The sequence below is a fragment of the Salmo salar genome, chromosome ssa16 (assembly GCF_905237065.1).
Source record: "Salmo salar chromosome ssa16, Ssal_v3.1, whole genome shotgun sequence".
In the NCBI taxonomy this organism is placed as follows: Eukaryota; Metazoa; Chordata; class Actinopteri; order Salmoniformes; family Salmonidae; genus Salmo; species Salmo salar.
Window position 1 is genome coordinate 3,889,708 of NC_059457.1, and position 19,808 is coordinate 3,909,515.

Consider the following 19,808-nt stretch of genomic DNA (forward strand, 5'->3'; position numbering starts at 1 on the left):
GACGCCATGCCTGGACTGAGCACCACCCCAAAAGAAGGCTCCGGCCATGGAGCAGGACTCGACGCCATGCCTGGACTGGGCACCAGCGCAGAGGAAGGATCCGGCCATGGAGCAGGACTGGACGCCATGCCTGGAAGCTCCGGGCCGTTGACCGTCACTGGAAGCTCCGGGCTGTTGACCGTCACTGGAAGCTCCGGGCCGTTGACCGTCACTGGAGGCTCTGGGCCGTTGACCGTCCCTGGAGGCTCCGGACCGTTGACCGTCCCTGGAGGCTCCGGACCGTTGACCGTCGCTGGAGGCTCCGGACTGTGAACCGTCGCTGGAGGTTCCGTGCTGTAGACCATTGCTGGAGTCTCCGGACCGTACACACGCACTGATGGACGAGTGCAGGGAGCCGGCACAGGATGTACCGGGCTGGGGAGGCGCACTGGAGGCCTGGTGCGTGGAGCCGGCACAGGTGGCACCGGACTGATGACACGCTCTTCAGGGCAAGTGCAAGGAACCGGCACAGGTGGCACCGGATTGTGGAGGCGCACTGGAGACCTGGTGTGTGGAGCCGGTACAGGTGGTACCGGACTGGGGAGGCACACTGGAGACCTGGTGTGTGGAGCCGGCACAGATTGCACCGGACTGATGACACGCTCTTCAGGGCGAGTGTGAGGAACCGGCACAGGATGTACCGGGCTGGGGAGGCGCACTGGAGGCCTGGTGCGTGGATCCGGCACAGATGGAACCGGACTAATGACACGCTCTTCAGGGCGAATGTGGTGCAGAACACACCTAACTAGCATTTCTCTCCTTTCTCTCTCCTCCAACTGCTCCATCAGCTCACCGATGGTCTCTGGCTCTCTCCGCTGCTCGACCGACAGCCCTTTGTGCCCCCCCCAAAAAAAATCTTGCGGTTTCTGTGGCCGCGGACCCCGGCGTCGTCGCTGCCCTTCCACCTTCCTTGGTGTCTCCTTCCAAGGAAAGGTCTCACATCCTCCCAGGATTTCCTCACATGTCCAAAACTCCTTAACCTCCTTAACACGCTGCTTGGTCCTGCGTTGGAGGGATATTCTGTCACGATCGTCGTACAGAGTGGACCAAGGCGCTGCGTGAGTTGAGTTCCACATAATTTTAATTCACAGTGAAACAACAAAAACAACAAAACATCCAACGAACGTGAAGCACAGCGCACACTTAGGCACTAACTGAAACAATATTCCACAAAGCAGGTGGGAACAAATGACAACTTAAGTATGATCCCCAATTAGAGACAACAATAAACAGCTGCCTCTAATTGGGAACCATACTCACAAACAAACAGAAATATCACGACTAGAACACCCGAGTCACGCCCTGACCAAAAGCACCATAGAGAACCCCGAGGGCTAATTAGTACCTAAGTGTGCGCTGTACTTCACTTCATTGGATGTTTTCATGTTTCTGTTGTGACAATTCCGCCATAAGCAAACAAGAAAACGCTCACCCAGAGGCGGCGCTCCTAGTAGCGGGGGACTTTAATGCAGGGAAACTGAAATCCGTTTTACCAAATTTCTATCAGCATGTTAAATGTGCAACCAGAGGGAAAAGAACTCTGGACCACCTATACTCCACACACAGAGACACAACCAAAGCTCTCCCTCGCACTCCATTTGGCAAATCTGACCATAATGCCATCCTCCTGATTCCAGCTTACAAGCAAAAATTAAAGCAGGAAGCACCAGTGTCTAGATCAATAAAAAATGGACAGATGAAGCAGATGCTAAGCTACAGGACTGTTTTGCTAGCACAGACTGGAATATGTTCCAGGAGTCCTCCAATAACATTGAGGACTACACCACATCTGTCATTGGCTTCATCAATAAATGCATCGATGACGTCGTCCCCACAGTGACCGTACGTACATACCCCAACCAGAAGCCATGGATTACAAGCAGCATCCGCACTGAGCTAAAGGCTGGAGCTGCCTCTTTCAAGGAGCGGAACTCTAACCCGGAAGCTTATAAGAAATCCCGCTATGCCCTCCGACAAACCATCAAACAGGCAAAGCATCAATACAGGACTAAGAGCGAGTCATACTACATCGGCTCTGATGCTCGTCGGATGTGGCAGTGCTTGCAAACCATTACAGACTACAAAAGGAAGCACAGCCGAGAGCTGCCCAGTGACACGAGCATACCAGACGAGATAAACTACTTCTATGCTCACTTCGAGGCAAATAACACTGAAACATGCATGAGAGCACCAGCTGTACCAGAAGACTGTGTGATCACGCTCTCCGCAGCGAATGTGAGTAAGACCTTTAGACAGGTCAACATTCAGAAGGCCGCAGGACCAGACGGATTACCAGGACGTGTACTGCGAGCATGCGCTGACCAACTGGTAAGTGTCTTCACTGACATCTTCAACATCTCCCTGTCCGAGTCTGTAATACCGACATGTTTTAAGCAGACCAGCATAGTGCCTGTACGCAAGAACTCTAAGGTAACCTGCCTAAATGACTACCGACCCGTAGCACTCACGTCTGTGAGAATGGCTGGTCATGGCTCACATCAACACCATCATTCCCAGAAACCCTAGACCCACCCACTCCAATTTGCATACCACCCCAACAGATCCACAGATGATGCAATCTCTATTACACTCCACACTGCCCTTTCCCACCTGGACACCTATGGAACACCTATGTGAGTATGCTTTTCATTGATTACAGCTCATTGTTCAGCACCATAGTGCCCTCAAAGCTCATCACTAAGCTAAGGACCCTGGGACTAAACACCTCCCTCTGCAACTGGATCCTGGACTTCCTGACGGGCCACCCCAGGTGGTAAGGGTAGGTAACAACACATCCGCCACGCTGATCCTCAACACAGGGGCCCCTCAGGGGTGTGGGCTCAGCCCACCCACTCCAATTTGGGAGTGGGTGGGCCTGTACTCCCTGTTCACTCATGACTGCACGGCCAGGCACGACTCCAACACCATCATTAAAATTTGCCAATGACAGAACAGTGGTAGGCCTGATCACAGACAACAACGAGGCAGCCTACAGGGAGGAGGTCAGAGACCTGGCCGTGTGGTGCCAGGACAACAACCTCTCCCTCAACATGATCAAGACAAAGAAGATGATTGTGCACTACAGGAAAAAGAGGACTGAGCACGCCCCCATTCTCATCGACGGGGCTGCATTTGAGCAGGTTGAGAGCTTTAAGTTCCTTGGTGTCCACATCACCCACAAAATTAGCATGGTCCAAGTACACCAAGACAGTCATGAAGAGGGCACGACAAAACCTATTCCCCCTCAGGACACTGAAAAGATTTGGCATGGGTCCTCAGATCCTCGAAAGGTTCTACAGCTGCACCATCGAGAGCATCCTGACTGGTTGCATCACCGCCTGGTATGGCAACTGTTCAGCCTCTGACCGCAAGGCACTACAGAGGGTAGTGCGTACGGCCCAGTACATCACTGGGGCCAAGCTTCCTGCCATCCAGGATCTCTATACCAGGCGGTGTCAGAGGATGGACCTAAAAATTGTCAAAGACTCCAACCACCCTAGTCATAGACTGTTCTCTCTGCTACCGCACGGCAAGCGGTACTGGAGCGCCAAGCCTAGGTCCAAGAGGCTTCTCAATAGTTTCTACCCCCACGCCATAAGACTCTTGAACAGCTAATCAAATGACTACCCAGACTACTTGCAATGCCCCCCCCCCCCACCCCCTATTGTACGCTACTGCTATTCTCTGTTTATTATCTATTCATAGTCACTTTAACTCTATCTACATGTACATATTACCTCAATTACCTCGACTAACCGGTGCCCCCACACATTGACTCTGTACCGGTACCCCCTGTATGTAGCCTCACCATTGTTATTTTACTGCTGCTCTTTAATTATTTGTTACTTTTGTTTCTTATTTTTTACTCATCTATTTTTTACTTAACACGTATTTTTCTTAAAACTGCATTGTTGGTTAAGGGCTTGTAAGTAAGCATTTCACTGTAAGGTCTGCACCTGTTGTATTCGGTGCATGTGACAAATAACATTTGATTTGATTTGGTCCTCCTGGTTCATCTCTGGTATTTGAGGCATTCCATTCCACCATGAACGCCAGGCCGTCCCTCCTCCTCCTCCTGCTCCTCCCCCCCTTCTCCTCCTCCTTCTCCTCCTCCTAACTTGTGGCTTGAAGTCTCCATAGGGGCGGAGGATGGGTGGTTTGTTTAGGCCATTCTCTGCTTGCTTGGTTGTCTGCAATTTTCTGTATTAAATGAAGTCATACTTTATGAGAAAGAGCCCCACCTAACTCAGAGTGAAGTGAGAGGTCACACACATATTGATAAATTGACACACTCAAGTAATTGAAACAGTAACTACGGGAAATATGGATGTCTTGTGTTGCAGGCAAAGGTATAGAAATAGATCAAATAGAGTAGAATTGAATATAATAGAATACGAGCCAGTCTGGAATACATACCTCCTCGCTCCTCTGGTACTGTAGAAGCAAACTCCCCCAACTCGCTCAACAACTGAGGGGCCACATGCTTGTATGCATCCATTGGGTTCATGTCATCCAGCCAGTCCACTGGCACAGCTGGCACAGCTGGCACGTTGGCGGCCTCCAGATTCTTCCCACCACCCATGTTCATTACTCCGTTAACAGTGGGGAGGTATGAGGTTTATCACTTATGAAGGTTTTATTTTGAACTTTGTGTGCATTATCGTCGTTTAAAAAAAAAAAAAATTGATAACTCATCCTTATCCTCAACACACTCACTGTGCGTGCAAAGGCTATCAATAAATGAAAAGAATACAAAATATAGAAATGCCAAAAAATAACAATAATATTATTAACCACTAAGCAACAACAACAAAAAACACATACTTAATGCTCCAAATTTGCATTACCAATAAAGACCTACTTTGGATAAAGGACATACCTTTGTTTGTTGCCAAAAGTGCAACAGCATTTGCAGTGGTGGAAAAAGTAGGCTTACCCAATTTTCATACTTGAGTAAAAGTAAATATATGTTAATAGAAAATTACTCAAGTAAAATTTAAAGTAATCCATTAAAATACTACTTGAGTAAAATTCTAAAAGTATTTGGTTTTAAATATAATTAAGTATCAACAGTAAATGTAATTGCTAAAATATTCTTAAGTATCAAAAGTAAAAGAAAAAGTATAAATAATTTCAAATTCCTTATTTTAAGCAAACCAGACAGCATGATTTTCTGTTTTTATTTTATTTACAGATAGCCAGGGGCACACTCAAAATCTCAGACATAATTTACAAACAAAGCATTTTCGTTTAGTGAGTCCGCTAGATCAGATGCAGTAGGGATGACCAGGGATGTTCTCTTGGTAAGTGCATGAATTGGCCCTGTCCTGCTCTGCATTCCCCTTACGAAAAAAGATTGCAGTCAGTTAGAGTGCAATATAGCTGAAGTATGCTGCAAATACTGTGTTCAAAATAATAATGTAAATACTGCATCCAAAATATCACAGTCGACTGCAGGTACTGCACTTTTACTGCAGTTTCAAAACTGCAATCTTTTTTTGTAAGGGGCAAAATGCAAAAAGTACTTTTAGGTGTCAGGGAAAATGTTATGGAGTAGAAAGTACATTATTTTCATTAGGAATGTAGTGGAGTAAAAGTAAAAGTTGTCCCAAATATAAATAGTCAATAAAGTAAAGTACAGATACCCCCCCCCCCCAAAAAAAAATACAATGTAGCCCTTTCCTGCAGTCAAATGACCTAGTTGTCATAAGTTTCTTCATCTTCCGACGATATAGAGAAATCGTCGTCTGAGAACGTGGACCAATACGCAGCAGAGTTGGTGCTCATCATCTTAATTTATTAAATGACGTTGAACACGAGAAAACAAGAAAACAACAAGAACGACGAAGGACAGTTTCACAGGCTAAATGAAGGCTAGCAGTGCGAAATACAAAAGACCAGAGACCACATAGAAATACAAACATAGAACATTACCCAAAAACCCGGAAATAATAAATCAAACGCCCTACTAAATAAACCACCACCCCGAACCACATAAAACAAATACCCTCTGCCACGTCCTGACCAAACTACAATAACAAATAACCCTTATACTGGTCAGGACGTGACACTAGTGGCCTCATGGGTGGAATGTTATTCATATTTTTATTATTTCATAATTAATAAACATTATTTCAAAAACCTTCCAAAAATCCAGTGTTTCTAATGCCAAACGGTTTTGCTATATTTTAGTCTTCTGTGATGTATATAATGTGTAATATTGAAATGCAAACTCAAAATTGAATGCATTTCAACTCTTTATCTGACATGGTAAAGGTGACTTATTTTCTTTAAACCCATAAACATCTGTGTGAGGTATAATTTGTTTCAAAGTAGATTTGTTTAAGACTACCAAGAAACACTGTGTGACCCTGATTTACCCCACTGCAGTAAATGGTTATTAAGTAGTGCTTTAAAGTCATTTTACTGAAGTACTTTACAGCACTGTTCATTTGCCAAATCAAAGGAATGATCGATTCAACTGCATTCTCAAGGCCTCCTGCATCCGTGTCCTGTTCGCAAGAGAGGTGTAAAGTTATGATTAGCCTAATTATCCCATGTTTCCTCTATATTGCAGAATTATAGAACATTAATCATGTCCGTTGGTTACCTCACCTGGTCAAAGAAATACAGTGGTCGGGGGTCTTAAATCTGTCAATATTAATAATTCCACTTAATTACAAACTCAACATATTGTCTCGATCTGGTGCCAAATACACACATTTGAACCCAAGTAGAAGAAGAGAAGCGAGTGCAGGTGTCAGTCAGAATAACATTGGACAAACCTCCCTTTTCATCTAGCTATTAGTGTAAATGTAACCTTCATCCTTTTAGTTTGATTTTTGCGGAAACGTGTTGCTTGGATACACTGCACAGGGCGGTCTATAAATGTGTTCACGCACCAGAAATGATCAAATCCTGTAAACAATCTGAAAGCATAACATCGACAATACAAACCACCGGATCACTCCTCTTCTAAAAAATAGAATGTGGCTCGAGCGCTTGATAACTTGCAAACACAAGTTATGCGAAACAAAGTGGTCCCCGTCCCCCAGTGCACAGAGAGAGCCAAGTAACTTGAGATGGACGCGCTAGCACATATTTGGATGATAATTGTTCAAGAAAGAAAGTGGTGATTTGATTCTGGCCTGCATCCCTTATGGGCCATTCATCGAGGACATCAGAAGTGTCTCATGCCAGCTGTAGGCTAGTGAGTGATAACATTTTATAGACTTTGTCATTTTATATGTCATTTTAATACAGTTTAGATCAAGGGCTCTCTTTAAGATGTATTTATTACACATTTGAACGACAAGTGTCATAGTGATAATGTGTATGTGCATTTGATCATCTATTTGACTTTGATAGCACATCATATTTCATTTCATACTATATCTTGAAATGGGTCTATGTTTGGAACACAAACATCAGCAGAGTTAGTATAGAATCGCAAACTCAGGCTCTCCAAACAGCATTTATGCACTAGCCTACACTCCTATCTCGTCATTAAGATAGGACGGGTTTAGTTTTCTCTTGAGGTCAAGAAGTTGCACAAAGTGCCTAATAGCTCATTAATGGCTCAGCTGCCTCTGCCGGGGCAGGCAGGCTCTCCCTCGAGCACAGCCAGCTACAGGCTGCAGCTGATGACTGTTTCAGAATCTGTCCACTGGAGGCTCCCAGCAGTTCATGCGTCACTTCATTCCTGCCGCTGATCATGGCGGAGCTTGAGACAATGCAGTCTGAACTGGAGGCGCCCGAAGTTCTCAATGGGGACGCCGGCGAGAACGAAGAGAAAGAGGACGAGGAGCCCTCGGAATCAGGGAAGAAAAAGAGAAGAAAAAAGAAAAAGAATAAGACTGCTGCTCCAGGTAAGACGCATGACATTGTGGATAAATGCCGTTTTGAAAATAGCCAATTATTGAGGGCTCACATTTGTGCCATAGCGTAAAAAAACAGTAAAGTCACATTTGTCCCGTACCTGTAAGTGAAAACCGGGTCCCTGTCCCGTTATGAGGGCTAACTGGCGGATGCACATCTGGAAACTGGGCAATGCCTCTCTCGAGGCTTGACATGTCTCTTCTTCTATTGGTTTGATGGAATGCTGTCAAATTCGAATATTGAAGGATGTTGCTTTCAACGGGAATAGGCAGATACCATATCAATTGTCTGTGCATGACCGTGATATTCCAGTACTTTTCAGCACTTGCCTTGCCTTATAAAAGAGCTCCACTAGGGATAAAAATAAAGCATGCTTTAGCATTACATTAATTGCTGACAAAACTATGTGACAAGCAAAGGCTATCTTATCTTGTAAAAACACATGTGAACTTGATCTTATTTCCTGGAGCACGTTTAACTATTTCTCTACAGACTAGAGTAGTCCAGTTTCAGAAGGGCTAAATGGCATGGCATAATCCTGCAAGGTACCTACATATGCCCTTGGGATATTGATTCCTAAGGTATAGATTGAAATTATGCATGGCTCCTGCCAAGTTCTGATCACAGTAGATGCACTTTCTCAAAATGACTCAGAACTATGAACAATTTACTCACTGAGTGTGTGTGTGTGTGTGTGGGTGTGTGTGTGCGCACATGTGTGTATGTGTGTATGACTTTGCAGCAGGGACAAATGAGGCTGAGGGGGATGGAGATACCGGAGGTGTTGGTGATGTGACGAAACAGTTGAAGCAGCAAGCTCTGCTGGAGGACAAAGAGAAAGAGGACGATGGAGTGGATGGTACGACTCTTTGACTTCATCATCATCATCATCATCATTCACTATCATCATTCTCATACTCAAACTCAACATGTGACATGGGCTTGGTGTCATTTCGTGTGGTGCATTAACATACTACATTAACTGCCAGAACTGCACTGGGTATTGTGACTGAACCACTTCTCAAGTCCTCTTTCACTTCATTATCATCATTGTCATTATCATTCTCACACGGATCTTGATGTCCCGATTTGCTCCTTTAATCGAACAAACTCAGAATTTGACGTGACATGAGTTGGCATCTTCGGTGGTGGTGCATGAACGTAACTTCTTAAGTGTAAACAGTTAACTGCAAGCACTGTGAATTGTGACTGAACACGCCACGTCATGTTTGTTAAGGGAATAAACAATGTGTTTTCAACAGATGGGGAAGATGTTGAGAACTCAGCAGGGAAAAAGAAAAAAAAGAAAAAGAAGAAGAAAGGAGGTGATGTTGGCATTTTTTCCTCCACTGCATGGTTTGAGTTCCTTCTGTTACATCAGTGGGTACAGGACAACCTTTGATGGCTCACAGATGGCATAAAAAAACATGTTGGCATTTTTTGACCCGAGGAGGTTTGTTTCTTGAGAAGAGATTGCCTCTAGAACACTGTTTGTACACCTGTAATGTTATACACGTAACATTATACATTGTAAGCATACATTGTCATACTCCCTGTAGCACAGGGATCCCTAATTACATTCAGCCTTAGGAGGATTTTTCCTTCAGCTGATGGTCTGGGGGCCGGAACATAGTTATAAATAATTTGTACATTCCAAATTGACCTCAAGAATCCCAAACAGACATAATATTTGACATAAACAGAATCATTTCAGTTCTGCATTACATTGGGATACGATCAGATACAGTTGAATTCGGAAGTTTACATACACTTAGTTTGGAGTCATTAAAACTCGTTTTTCAACCACTCCACAAATTTCTAGTTAACAAACTATAGTTTTGGCAAGTCGGTTAGGACATCTACTTTGTGCATGACACAAGTAATTTTTCCAACAATTGTTTACAAACAGATTATTTCACTTATAATTCACTGTGTCACAATTCCAGTGGGTCAGAAGTTTACATACACTAAGTTGACTGTGCCTTTAAACAGCTTGGAAAATTCCAGAAAATGATGTCATGGCTTTAGAAGCTTCTGATAGGCTAATTGACATCATTTGAGTCAATTGGAGGTCTACCTGTGGATGTATTTCAAGGCCTACCTTCAAACTCAGTGCCTCTTTGCTTGACATCATGGGAAAATCAAAAGAAATCAGCCAAGACCTCAGAAAAAAAATTGTAGACCTCCACAAGTCTGGTTCCTTGGGAGCAATTTCCAAACGCCTGAAGGAACCATGTTCATCTGTATAAACAATAGTACGCAAGTAAAAACGCCATGGGACCAGGCAGCCGTCATACCGCTCAGGAAGGAGACACGTTCTGTCTCCTAGAGATGAACGTACTTTGGTGCGAAAAGTGCAAATCAATCTCAGAACAACAGCAAAGGACCTTGTGAAGATGCTGGATGAAACAGGTACAAAAGTATCTATATCCACAGTAAAACGAGTCCTATATCGACATAACCTGAAAGGCCTCTCAGCAAGGAAGAAGCCACTGCTCCAAAACCGCCTTAAAAAAGCCAGACTACGGTTTGCAACTGCACATGGGGACAAAGATCGTACTTTTTGGAGAAATGTCCTCTGGTCTGATGAAACAAGAATAGAACTGTTTGGCCATAATTACCATCGTTATATTTGGAGGAAAAAGGGGGAGGCTTGCAAGCCGATGAATACCATCCCAACCGTGAAGCAAATACTAATTGAGTGTATGTAAACTTCTGACCCACTGGGAATGTGTTTAAAACTGAAATAAATCATTCTCTCTACTATTATTCTGACATTTCACATTCTTAAAATAAAGTGGTGATCCTAACTGACCTAAGACAGGGAATTGTTACTAGGATTAAATGTCAGGAATTGTGAAAAACGAAGTTTAAATGTATTTGGCTAAGGTGTATGTAAACTTCCTACCTTAACTGTATGCCTCTCTATTTATGCGTTGAAATATTGGGGAACAGATTCCCTAAATTAAAATCACTTTGAGCTCCTTTTCTGGGGATTTTACAGTCTTTTATGTCCATTTTTTTTTCTCTTTTGCTCAGAAAACTTGGGGGGGAAATAAAATCACCGGCGGGCCGCTTATTGGGGAACTCTGCTGTAGCATGTGCTGTGACTATATGTTACCATGTGTTGCTAATAGCAACAATGGGTTGGACATCTGCAGAGGCTAACCTCTCTCTACTTCTCTTCCCCTGTCCTCCTCTCTTCTCGTCCTCCCCTCCCTCCTTCCTCTCCTCCCCTCTCCTATCTGGGCCACAGTGAAGGGACAGACTGACCCTCCCTCCATCCCTATTTGTGAGCTGTATCCCAGTGGAGACTTCCCAAAAGGAGAGGAGTGTGAATATCCCCCATCTAAAGACGGGTATGTCACCTCTACCAAGTGCATTGGCTTTATGCAGTGTGGTGGCCATAGATCTTATCGAGGCCTCTGTGGTTTACAGTCCATCATACTTCATACTCTGAAACCTAATAAAAATATATGATGTGCCTCAGTCACCCAACATAACATAACATTTCTGTCTTTATTCACTTTATTGGTTAGATCAAGGTTAAATATAATAATGAATTAGACACAAACTCATCTATAGCTGCATACACTGCATTAAAATGTACACACTCTACCGGTATGTTAATCTATACCTGCATTATAAACTGCAGTGTATGCTGCATCATTTCCTGAACGTGTTGTTTCACATCATAATCCCATTAGAAAACATTTGCATAATGAGACGATAAAGAATGTGCTGTCTGTGGGGTGTGTGTACAGTATGTGTGTGTGTGTGCGCGCATTTGTGACTGTTCATACATGTCTGTGTGTGTATGTCTCCATGTGACTCCATGTGACACCGGCGTGTGCGCACACACACACACACACACACACACACACACACACACACACACACACACACACACACACACACACACATACGAAAACGCACATGGAGTGTGTTCCTCACCATCAGGCGCAGTGCAGCGTGGAGGACCACCCATGAGGAGAAGAGGGTCCTAGACAAGGCTAACGAGGAGATGTGGAATGACTTCCGTCAGGCTGCCGAGGCCCATAGACAGGTCCGAAACTACGTCAACACCTGGATCAAACCTGGGATGACCATGATCGACATCTGGTGAGGTTCATTCACAAATCATATAGGCCTTGGTACTTTACAAACTGTCATGTTATACTACTGTACTGTACTTGGCTGTTGTTCACAGTCATATTGTTGTATGCCCGCATAGGATAACAATTCCCCCATCCACAGGACACTAGTGGTCACTGTATGGTTTGATGAGCATGAATACTATGTAAACCATATGCCATGGCCGTCTCAGTCACCAGATCGTAACCCAATTGAACACTTATGAGAGATTCTGGAGCGGTGCCTGAGCCAGTTTTCCACCACCATCAACAAAACACCAAATGATGGAATTGCTCGTGGAACAGTGGTGTCGACACTTGTGGAATATATGGCAAAGTACATTGAAGTTGTTCTGGCTCGTGGTGGCCCAACACTTTATGTTGGTGTTTCCTTTGTTGTGGCAGTTACTTGTATGTTGCTGAAGTGAACATATCCTGAATATTAAACCTGACCTCTTGTGTCAACAGTGAGCGGTTGGAGGGCTGTAGTAGGAGGCTAATCAAGGAGAATGGTCTGAAGGCTGGCCTGGCATTCCCCACTGGCTGCTCCATCAACCACGTTGCTGCCCACTATACACCCAACGCTGGAGACCCCACAGTACTGCAGTATGACGACGTCTGCAAGATAGACTTTGGCACGCACATCAACGGTCAGTCAACACACTGACACTCAGTTTCTGTTCAGTCTGTGGTTTTGTTTTGTGTTACTTCAATCAATTAATCAATCAATCAATCAATCACATTTATTTATATAAATACACTTTGTCACACACTTACATGGTCAGCACTGGCACTGAGTTCTATCAATCTCTCAATAAAATGTTTTTAGAAAGCTTGTCTCAAATCAAATGTTATTTGTCACATGCGCCAAATACAACAGGTGTAGACCTTTCAGTGAAATGCTTACTTATGAGCCCTTAACCAAGCATGCTGAGTAAAAAAGAAAAAAAAAGTGTTAAGTAAAAATGGATTAGTAAAAAGATGAAAATAGAAAATTAAAGTAACAAATAATTAAACTGCAGCAGTAAAATAACAAGCAAGGCTATATACAGGAGGTACCGGTTAGTTGAGGTAAAAATGCAGTTGTCAGCAGTTGTCACAAAGTGCTTTACAGATACCCGGCCTAATGTCTGTATCTGGTTGCACTTGCATTTTGAAGCAATAATAGTCAATCCGCAATACTGCAGGTTTTGTTCCAGCAATTGAATCCCATCACATCTGATTCAACTTATCAACTGATCTTCAACACCTTGATTAGCTGAATCGGGTGTTCGTTCCACTGCTGAGCTGGTACAAAAACCTGGAGTACTGCAGTCTCTCCAAAAGCAGGATTGAGGATCCCTCTTACTGTCTTGCCTTACCTGATACACTTGTTTAAATATAAAACGGTCCAATGGTACTGTAGTTGCATGATAATTAGCTAGTAATTACACTATTTGAATATCACAATACCAGCTGAAACAAGCCGTCAGAAAAAGCATTACCTCCTCATGTCCTTATGTTCATGTTGTTGGTGTTTTAGGTCGAATCATTGACTGTGCCTTTACCGTGACCTTCAACCCAAAGTATGACAAACTACTGGAGGCTGTAAGAGATGCTACCAACACAGGCATCAAGGTAACTCAACCCATTCATCCATGACTTTGGTTCCAATGGCTCAGCGGGTTAGAGCATGACGCTGGCAACACTATGTGGGTTTGATTCCCACATGGGCCACAAATACTGAATATACTGTATCTGTCACTGTTAATGTCGACATGTCTGTAAGCCGCATGGATAAAAGCTTATTCTAAATGTCCATATCTTGGATACTAGCTAACATAAAAGGATGTGTGATGTAACTCTCACTCATCACTCGTCTGATAATGAGCTCTGTAGAGATGGTTGATGAATGCTTGTGTACGTGTCACCTCTTGTCCATTTGTGATCCCTGTGGAGAGAGCTTGTTTAAGTTGAAAGCATTTCCCCAGTGTGCAGGGATAGATGTGCGTCTGTGTGACGTGGGTGAAACCATCCAGGAGGTCATGGAGTCTTATGAGGTGGAGATAGATGGGAAAACATACCAAGGTATCAGGCTCCTTCTGTTTGTCTGTCTCTCTGTTTGTTGGTTGTTTATATAGGAAACTGTTTGCCTCTTTATGTTTGCTGGTTTGATTTTGGGAAATTACAATGACAGATATATTGCAATATATATATATATTTTCTCCCTATGTAGTAAAGCCAATCAGGAACCTCAATGGCCACTCCATCGGACAGTACAGGATACACGCAGGCAAGACTGTTCCCATCGTCAAGGGAGGAGAAGCTACCAGGATGGAGGTAACCTTCATCCTCTTATGCTCATTTGTACTGAAGGTTTTTCAGATACTTCAGTACAATTTAATCAAACAGGCTCCAGTCTTTTCAGAGGCGTGGGTTCAAATTCCACTGCTGCCACCAAATGTAATAGGGACTGGATGTGAAAGCAGTTGAACTCGCCTCTTATTCATTTGAACAGAAGGTTTTTTGAGATGTTACTTCGGGTACAATTTAGTAAAACAACTTCTTTTTCTTTTTTCCCTGCCATGTTTGCAACAACAAACTCAAGGTACACATCTCCTCTATTGCAAGTTTGATCAGTTCAGAATGTCTATCTTTTAAAAACGTAGCATATAATTAAAACCCTTGATTAAGTGTTATTGAAAGAACATCTCTAGACTATGTAGAGTTACAACACAGTGTCGAGATGAGCTCGGATTCACATCTCTCTCTCTCTCTTGCTCTCTCTCTCTCTCTCACACACACACACACATACACGCACACACTCCAACACCTCCTTAGGCACCCTCTTCGGGGCTTTAATTACACCTTTAATCACATTACCAGCCAGAAGCATCAAATAGTGAGTAGCGCCACTTGTTGAAACTCCTTATTGCATCTCGAAGCACATTACGTTTCCACCACTCAAAGTCAATTAATGACCATTTACCTCACTAAAGGAGAAGATATTGCCTAGATACCTGCATAGATACCTGCCCCAGGAAAGGTACCGTGGTCCCAGATCTGTTTGTGCTGTCTAGTATTCCTGTGCTCTTTGTTGGCAGGACAGCACAAACAGATCTGTGACGAGGCTACTGGATCTGAGTAGGTTGAGGATGGAAATGTTGGGTGTGGTTGAGGTTCACTAGCCTAGGTTCACAAATCTAGGCTAGTGGACCCCCCCTCCCGGACAGCTGCAATGCTCAACTCAGTTTGGACAGAATTGAACCATTTTAATTGGCAAGCTGCTGAGTGGTGCGTTTTGCTGATGTTTCCAACGAAGCCAGGGAGAGAGGCAATGAGTTGCTGATGTGGCATGTTTGAGGGTTATATTTTTAGCCGGAGTGAGTGTTGGTGCGTTAGGGCCATTACCCTCTTTGTGTGAGGGTGTGTGTGTGTGTGTGTGTGTGTGTGGTGTGCTTGCTTTCATGGTGGTGTGTGCTTGTCTCTCTCTATGTGGAGTGTATTGGTGTCAGCGGGGCGTGCCACGGGGCTGCTCTCATTTTGAGTGATTATCTGAGCAGACAGAGAGGGAGGGAGGGTGTCGCAATGTTATCAGCTAACACCACAGGGCCTTGAACAACCACAACGGCCTGATAGAGAGCTGATGAGCTCTGTGTGTGTGAGCGGGGAAGGAGGGAGTGGTGTGTGTGTGATAAAGACCTCTTCAATAGATCACACCCAGATTGTGTGTGTGAGAACACTATAAGAGACGATGGAGTAACTGTAATGACATTGACAAAAATGTTAGCTCATCTATGATGTTGATTCTTGTAAAAAAAAAAACGCTATTTAATCTCTGAATATCTACATTCGTTAGCAGAAGGCTGTCAATGACACCGCTCCCTGTTTCCTTGTGGCTGTTCCCAATTGCCAGTAGCGGCTTTCAGTTTGAAGAACTTTGGCCTCATGTAAATTGCAGATGGATTACGGTCAATCAGTTGTTTCTGGGATCTGCTGAGTTTACTGTGTCCTCGTCTACCCTTATTCTCCACAGGAAGGTGAGGTGTACGCAATCGAGACATTTGGCAGCACAGGGCGGGGAGCGGTCCACGATGACATGGAGTGCTCGCATTACATGAAGAACTTCAGTGTTGGACACGTGCCAATAAGGTTGGTCGCACGGTTCGGTCGGTGCTCGCTGAGTGAGAGCCTCACCTGATTTTAATGCTGATTGATGACACGGGACATCAATGCTAAGAACGCTACACTGAGTGTACAAAACATTAGGAACACCTGCTCTTTCCATGGCATAGACTGACCAGGTGAAAGCTATGATCCCTTATTGATGTCACCTGTTAAATCCACTTCAATCAGTGTAGATGAAGGGGAGGAAACAGGTATGCACAATCCCTGAGACATGGATTGTGTATCCTGGCCATTCAGAGGGTGAATGGGCAAGACAAAACATTTATGTGCCTTTGAACGGGTTAAGGTAGTAGGTGCCAGGCGCACCAGTTTGAGTGTTAAGAACTGCAACGCTGCTGGGTTTTTCACGCTCAACAGTTTCCCATGTGTATCAAGAATGGTCCACCACCCAAAGGACATCCAGCCAACTTGACACAAATGTAGATAGCATTGGAGTCAACATGGGCCAGCATCACTGTGGAACGCTTTCAACACCTTGTAGAGTCCATGCCCCGATGAATTGAGGCTGTTTTGAGGGCAAAAAGGGGGTGCAACTCAATATTAGGAAGGTATTCCTAATGTTTTGTATACTCTGTAGATTTAATTTGGTCTTGACTCTGTTAAAGACATCAGAGACACTCATGGCACTCAAGGGCATTGACACTGTGCAGAATGACAGCTTTACAAATTATCTCGCTTCCCAGATAACTACTCATTATGCGATAAAGATTTGTGAATTATTCTTACACTATGACTACACCGGCCCTGAGCGTGTGTTGATTTTGTTTATCCCACCAGACATTATCTTGACACTCAGGTTAAAATACCAAAACCAACTGTGAACCAACTGTATTCATTTGGGGACAGGTTGAAACACACATGAAACATTCATGGACATTTAGGTAGATAGCTGTCGCTAGCAGTTTGTCCTGGCAGATGAACATTGGGTTGTTATTTTACCTGATCATGCACATGTTCCCCTTTTTATCTGGTTCTTTGTAGAATTTTGACCCGGATCATACAAAAATCGTGTGTTTCTCTATTCCCAAAGATTATTCCATCAATAAAAAAGGAAACCTAGTTAGTTTTTGATTAATCTTTGATTAATATCTCCTCGTTCGTCTTTCAAGCAAACAAGTGAGGTTGTATCTTCGTGGAAACCAATAAGGAAGATGGGAGAGGCAGGACTTGCAGCGCGTCTAGCGTCTCAAATTAACCTAACGTAGCAGGCATAAAAGGAACGCCTGAACGGGGAAAAGAAAGCTAGGTTGAAGATACTGTATCCCTAAAAGCCAGATGTTACCGTTTTGTATCATCCCCGCTGAGGGTGGCCTCAAATAGAACCAAGTTCTATTTTAGCGTTTGTCATAGCATAAGCTCATTAACATGTGCGAGTAGTGTAGATGAAATGATTGACTAACATGTATGTGTACATTTATGTTTGCAACACTCACGCATACAACGTGGCCGATGTAGTCAGGGGTGTTAGGACTGTACTGACCTGTTATTTCAAAAACCATACTTATCATTGAAGGGCATTGGTGCACACCTCACATTTTCTACTGCTTGAGTACCGGAATATTCACTCTAAAGTATGAACACCGGTACTAAATTAAAATGAGTACTGGCACCTTTTTCATTCCACTTCAAGCGCTGCTGAAGGGTTACTGTCAGGCCTTTCCTGTGTGTTCCCTCTCCTCTCTCCCTGTTCTGCGTCAAGACTTCCCAGGGCCAAGCATCTGCTAAATGTGATCAATGAGAACTTCGGGACATTGGCGTTCTGCCGCCGCTGGTTGGACCGGCAGGGAGAGAGCAAGTACTTGATGGCCCTGAAGAACCTGTGTGACCTGGGCATCATAGACCCGTACCCACCGCTCTGCGACACAAAGGGCTCCTACACCGCTCAGTACGAACACACCATCCTACTCAGGCCCACCTGTAAGGAAGTGGTGAGCCGTGGGGATGACTACTGAGCATTTTCCGTAGGCCGGCTGACCTCAAACCAGGAAGAACAGGAAGAGAAAGAATGAGAGAAGATAAATCAGGGTCCTGTTCATTAGGGAACAAAACTTTTTAAATGTTTTGCAACAGAAAATGATATTGAGTGTTTCTTATTGGACAAGTCCAGTTAGTCCCTCTGTGTTGTTTCTTCTTCTTCTTCCGTTTGGTGCCTAATGAACACAACCCAGTAAAACACAGACAAGAATCCCCACTAGACATTTATTCAACGTTGTTGTGACGTAATTTTAAGTTGCCTAAATCCAAACCTTTAGTAGCTTCAAGAGTTTTAGCAAGAGCATGAGACTGGTGTCAAGGAAGTAGCTTACTTATTACATGTATTATTTCAAAGGATCAAGCCAATAAATAAGGGCATATAAAAAGCAAGAAATATAATCTTGACATTTTCTTCATCATACTTACTTGATTGCTATATTGCTTATTTAGAATAAAATGAAATATGCAAAATTTCTCCCTATGTTTTGGGTGGACACCTCAATATATTACTTAATACTGCAAAGCTTCAATGCCTTGGAAAGAACCTGTGGAAAATATATATACCTGCTATGAAAGTATTTATATTTCTATATTTTGTTTATCTGCTGTATTTTATTTTGAGGCAATTTTTTTTTATAAATAAATTGTATTGTTACAAATCTTATATCTGTCTTTGTTTCTATGGTCTTCAAATTTGACTGCATCATCAGATAGCCACTGTATTCAGTGAAAGACAAGAGCTTATAATTGTTCAAATTGTGTAATAGAAATTGTATTCTTTGTATTCTCATTTTTAACCAAAGGAGGGCGATATTATTACATGTACTCTCCACTTGGGTTCACAGGCAAGAGAACTAACAGAATTTCACATTACACAATTGCGCTTCAAAGATACAGACTTGTTACTCACTATGAAACTTAATGCATATACAGTAGTACGTAAGAAAGTATGTCGAGAAAACTAATGCTATGATAATGGCATTCATAACCATTGGATCCCATTGGACTACCTGTGCACTATTCACAGCATGCAAATTCCAACCCATTTATGTCCATTTAATACAAAAATATAGGACATAGGCCATGGGCATGACACTTAATACATACAGTTACAGTATAAGGCATCACATTTTATATACAAGACATACAGATGATATGATTGTGACACAGAATTCATTCATGTATCCCGTCACAACTTTATCCACCACATGCAAATTCTAGCCCATTTATGTCAAAACTCCCTCCTGTTAATAGTCTTTGGTATAAGGACATAGTCTAACTGATTATGTCATAGTAAAGGGGATGCATCATATCTCTCCAGCCAGACCAGGCCAGCAGCTACTGACCTAGCTAGTCCTTAGAGACAGCAACACAGGACTCCTTATGCCTGTTGTCTGGGTCAAATGCTATGTATTGTATCTATCTAGATCTAATACTCTCTAGATCAGACGCACAGTGACGTCAATTCAGCCCTTACTTTAAGTAGCTCATTGTTTATTCGGAGATTAATAAGGGGTTGTTGGGTTGGTTACTAATGAGAGAAACACATGGAGGTCAGTTTCTGTTGGCGAACTTAAGTCTCCCAAAACAACCTGATATGGAGTGGAATCCGTGTTG

General features: G+C 43.4%; 1 protein-coding gene across 4 annotated transcripts; it reads left to right on the plus strand.

Annotated features, from left to right (window-relative positions):
* The first annotated feature begins 7,603 nt into the window (after positions 1–7,603).
* On the plus strand, positions 7,604–18,855 carry LOC106573055 (methionine aminopeptidase 2). Of its 4 annotated transcripts, none has more exons than XM_014147702.2 (11): positions 7,604–7,907; positions 8,660–8,776; positions 9,180–9,242; positions 11,174–11,276; positions 11,878–12,039; positions 12,519–12,700; positions 13,573–13,667; positions 14,021–14,117; positions 14,266–14,369; positions 16,066–16,181; positions 17,848–18,855. In XM_014147702.2, the coding sequence occupies exons 1-11, from the start codon at positions 7,754–7,756 to the stop codon at positions 18,167–18,169; spliced, it is 1,515 nt and encodes a 504-aa protein (XP_014003177.1). In that variant the 5' UTR covers positions 7,604–7,753; the 3' UTR covers positions 18,170–18,855. The 4 variants fall into 4 exon arrangements, with proteins under 4 accessions (XP_014003177.1, XP_014003179.1, XP_014003178.1 ...); XM_014147704.2 differs by having other exon boundaries at positions 17,917–18,855; XM_014147703.2 differs by lacking the exon at positions 9,180–9,242.
* The last annotated feature ends 953 nt before the right edge of the window (positions 18,856–19,808 follow it).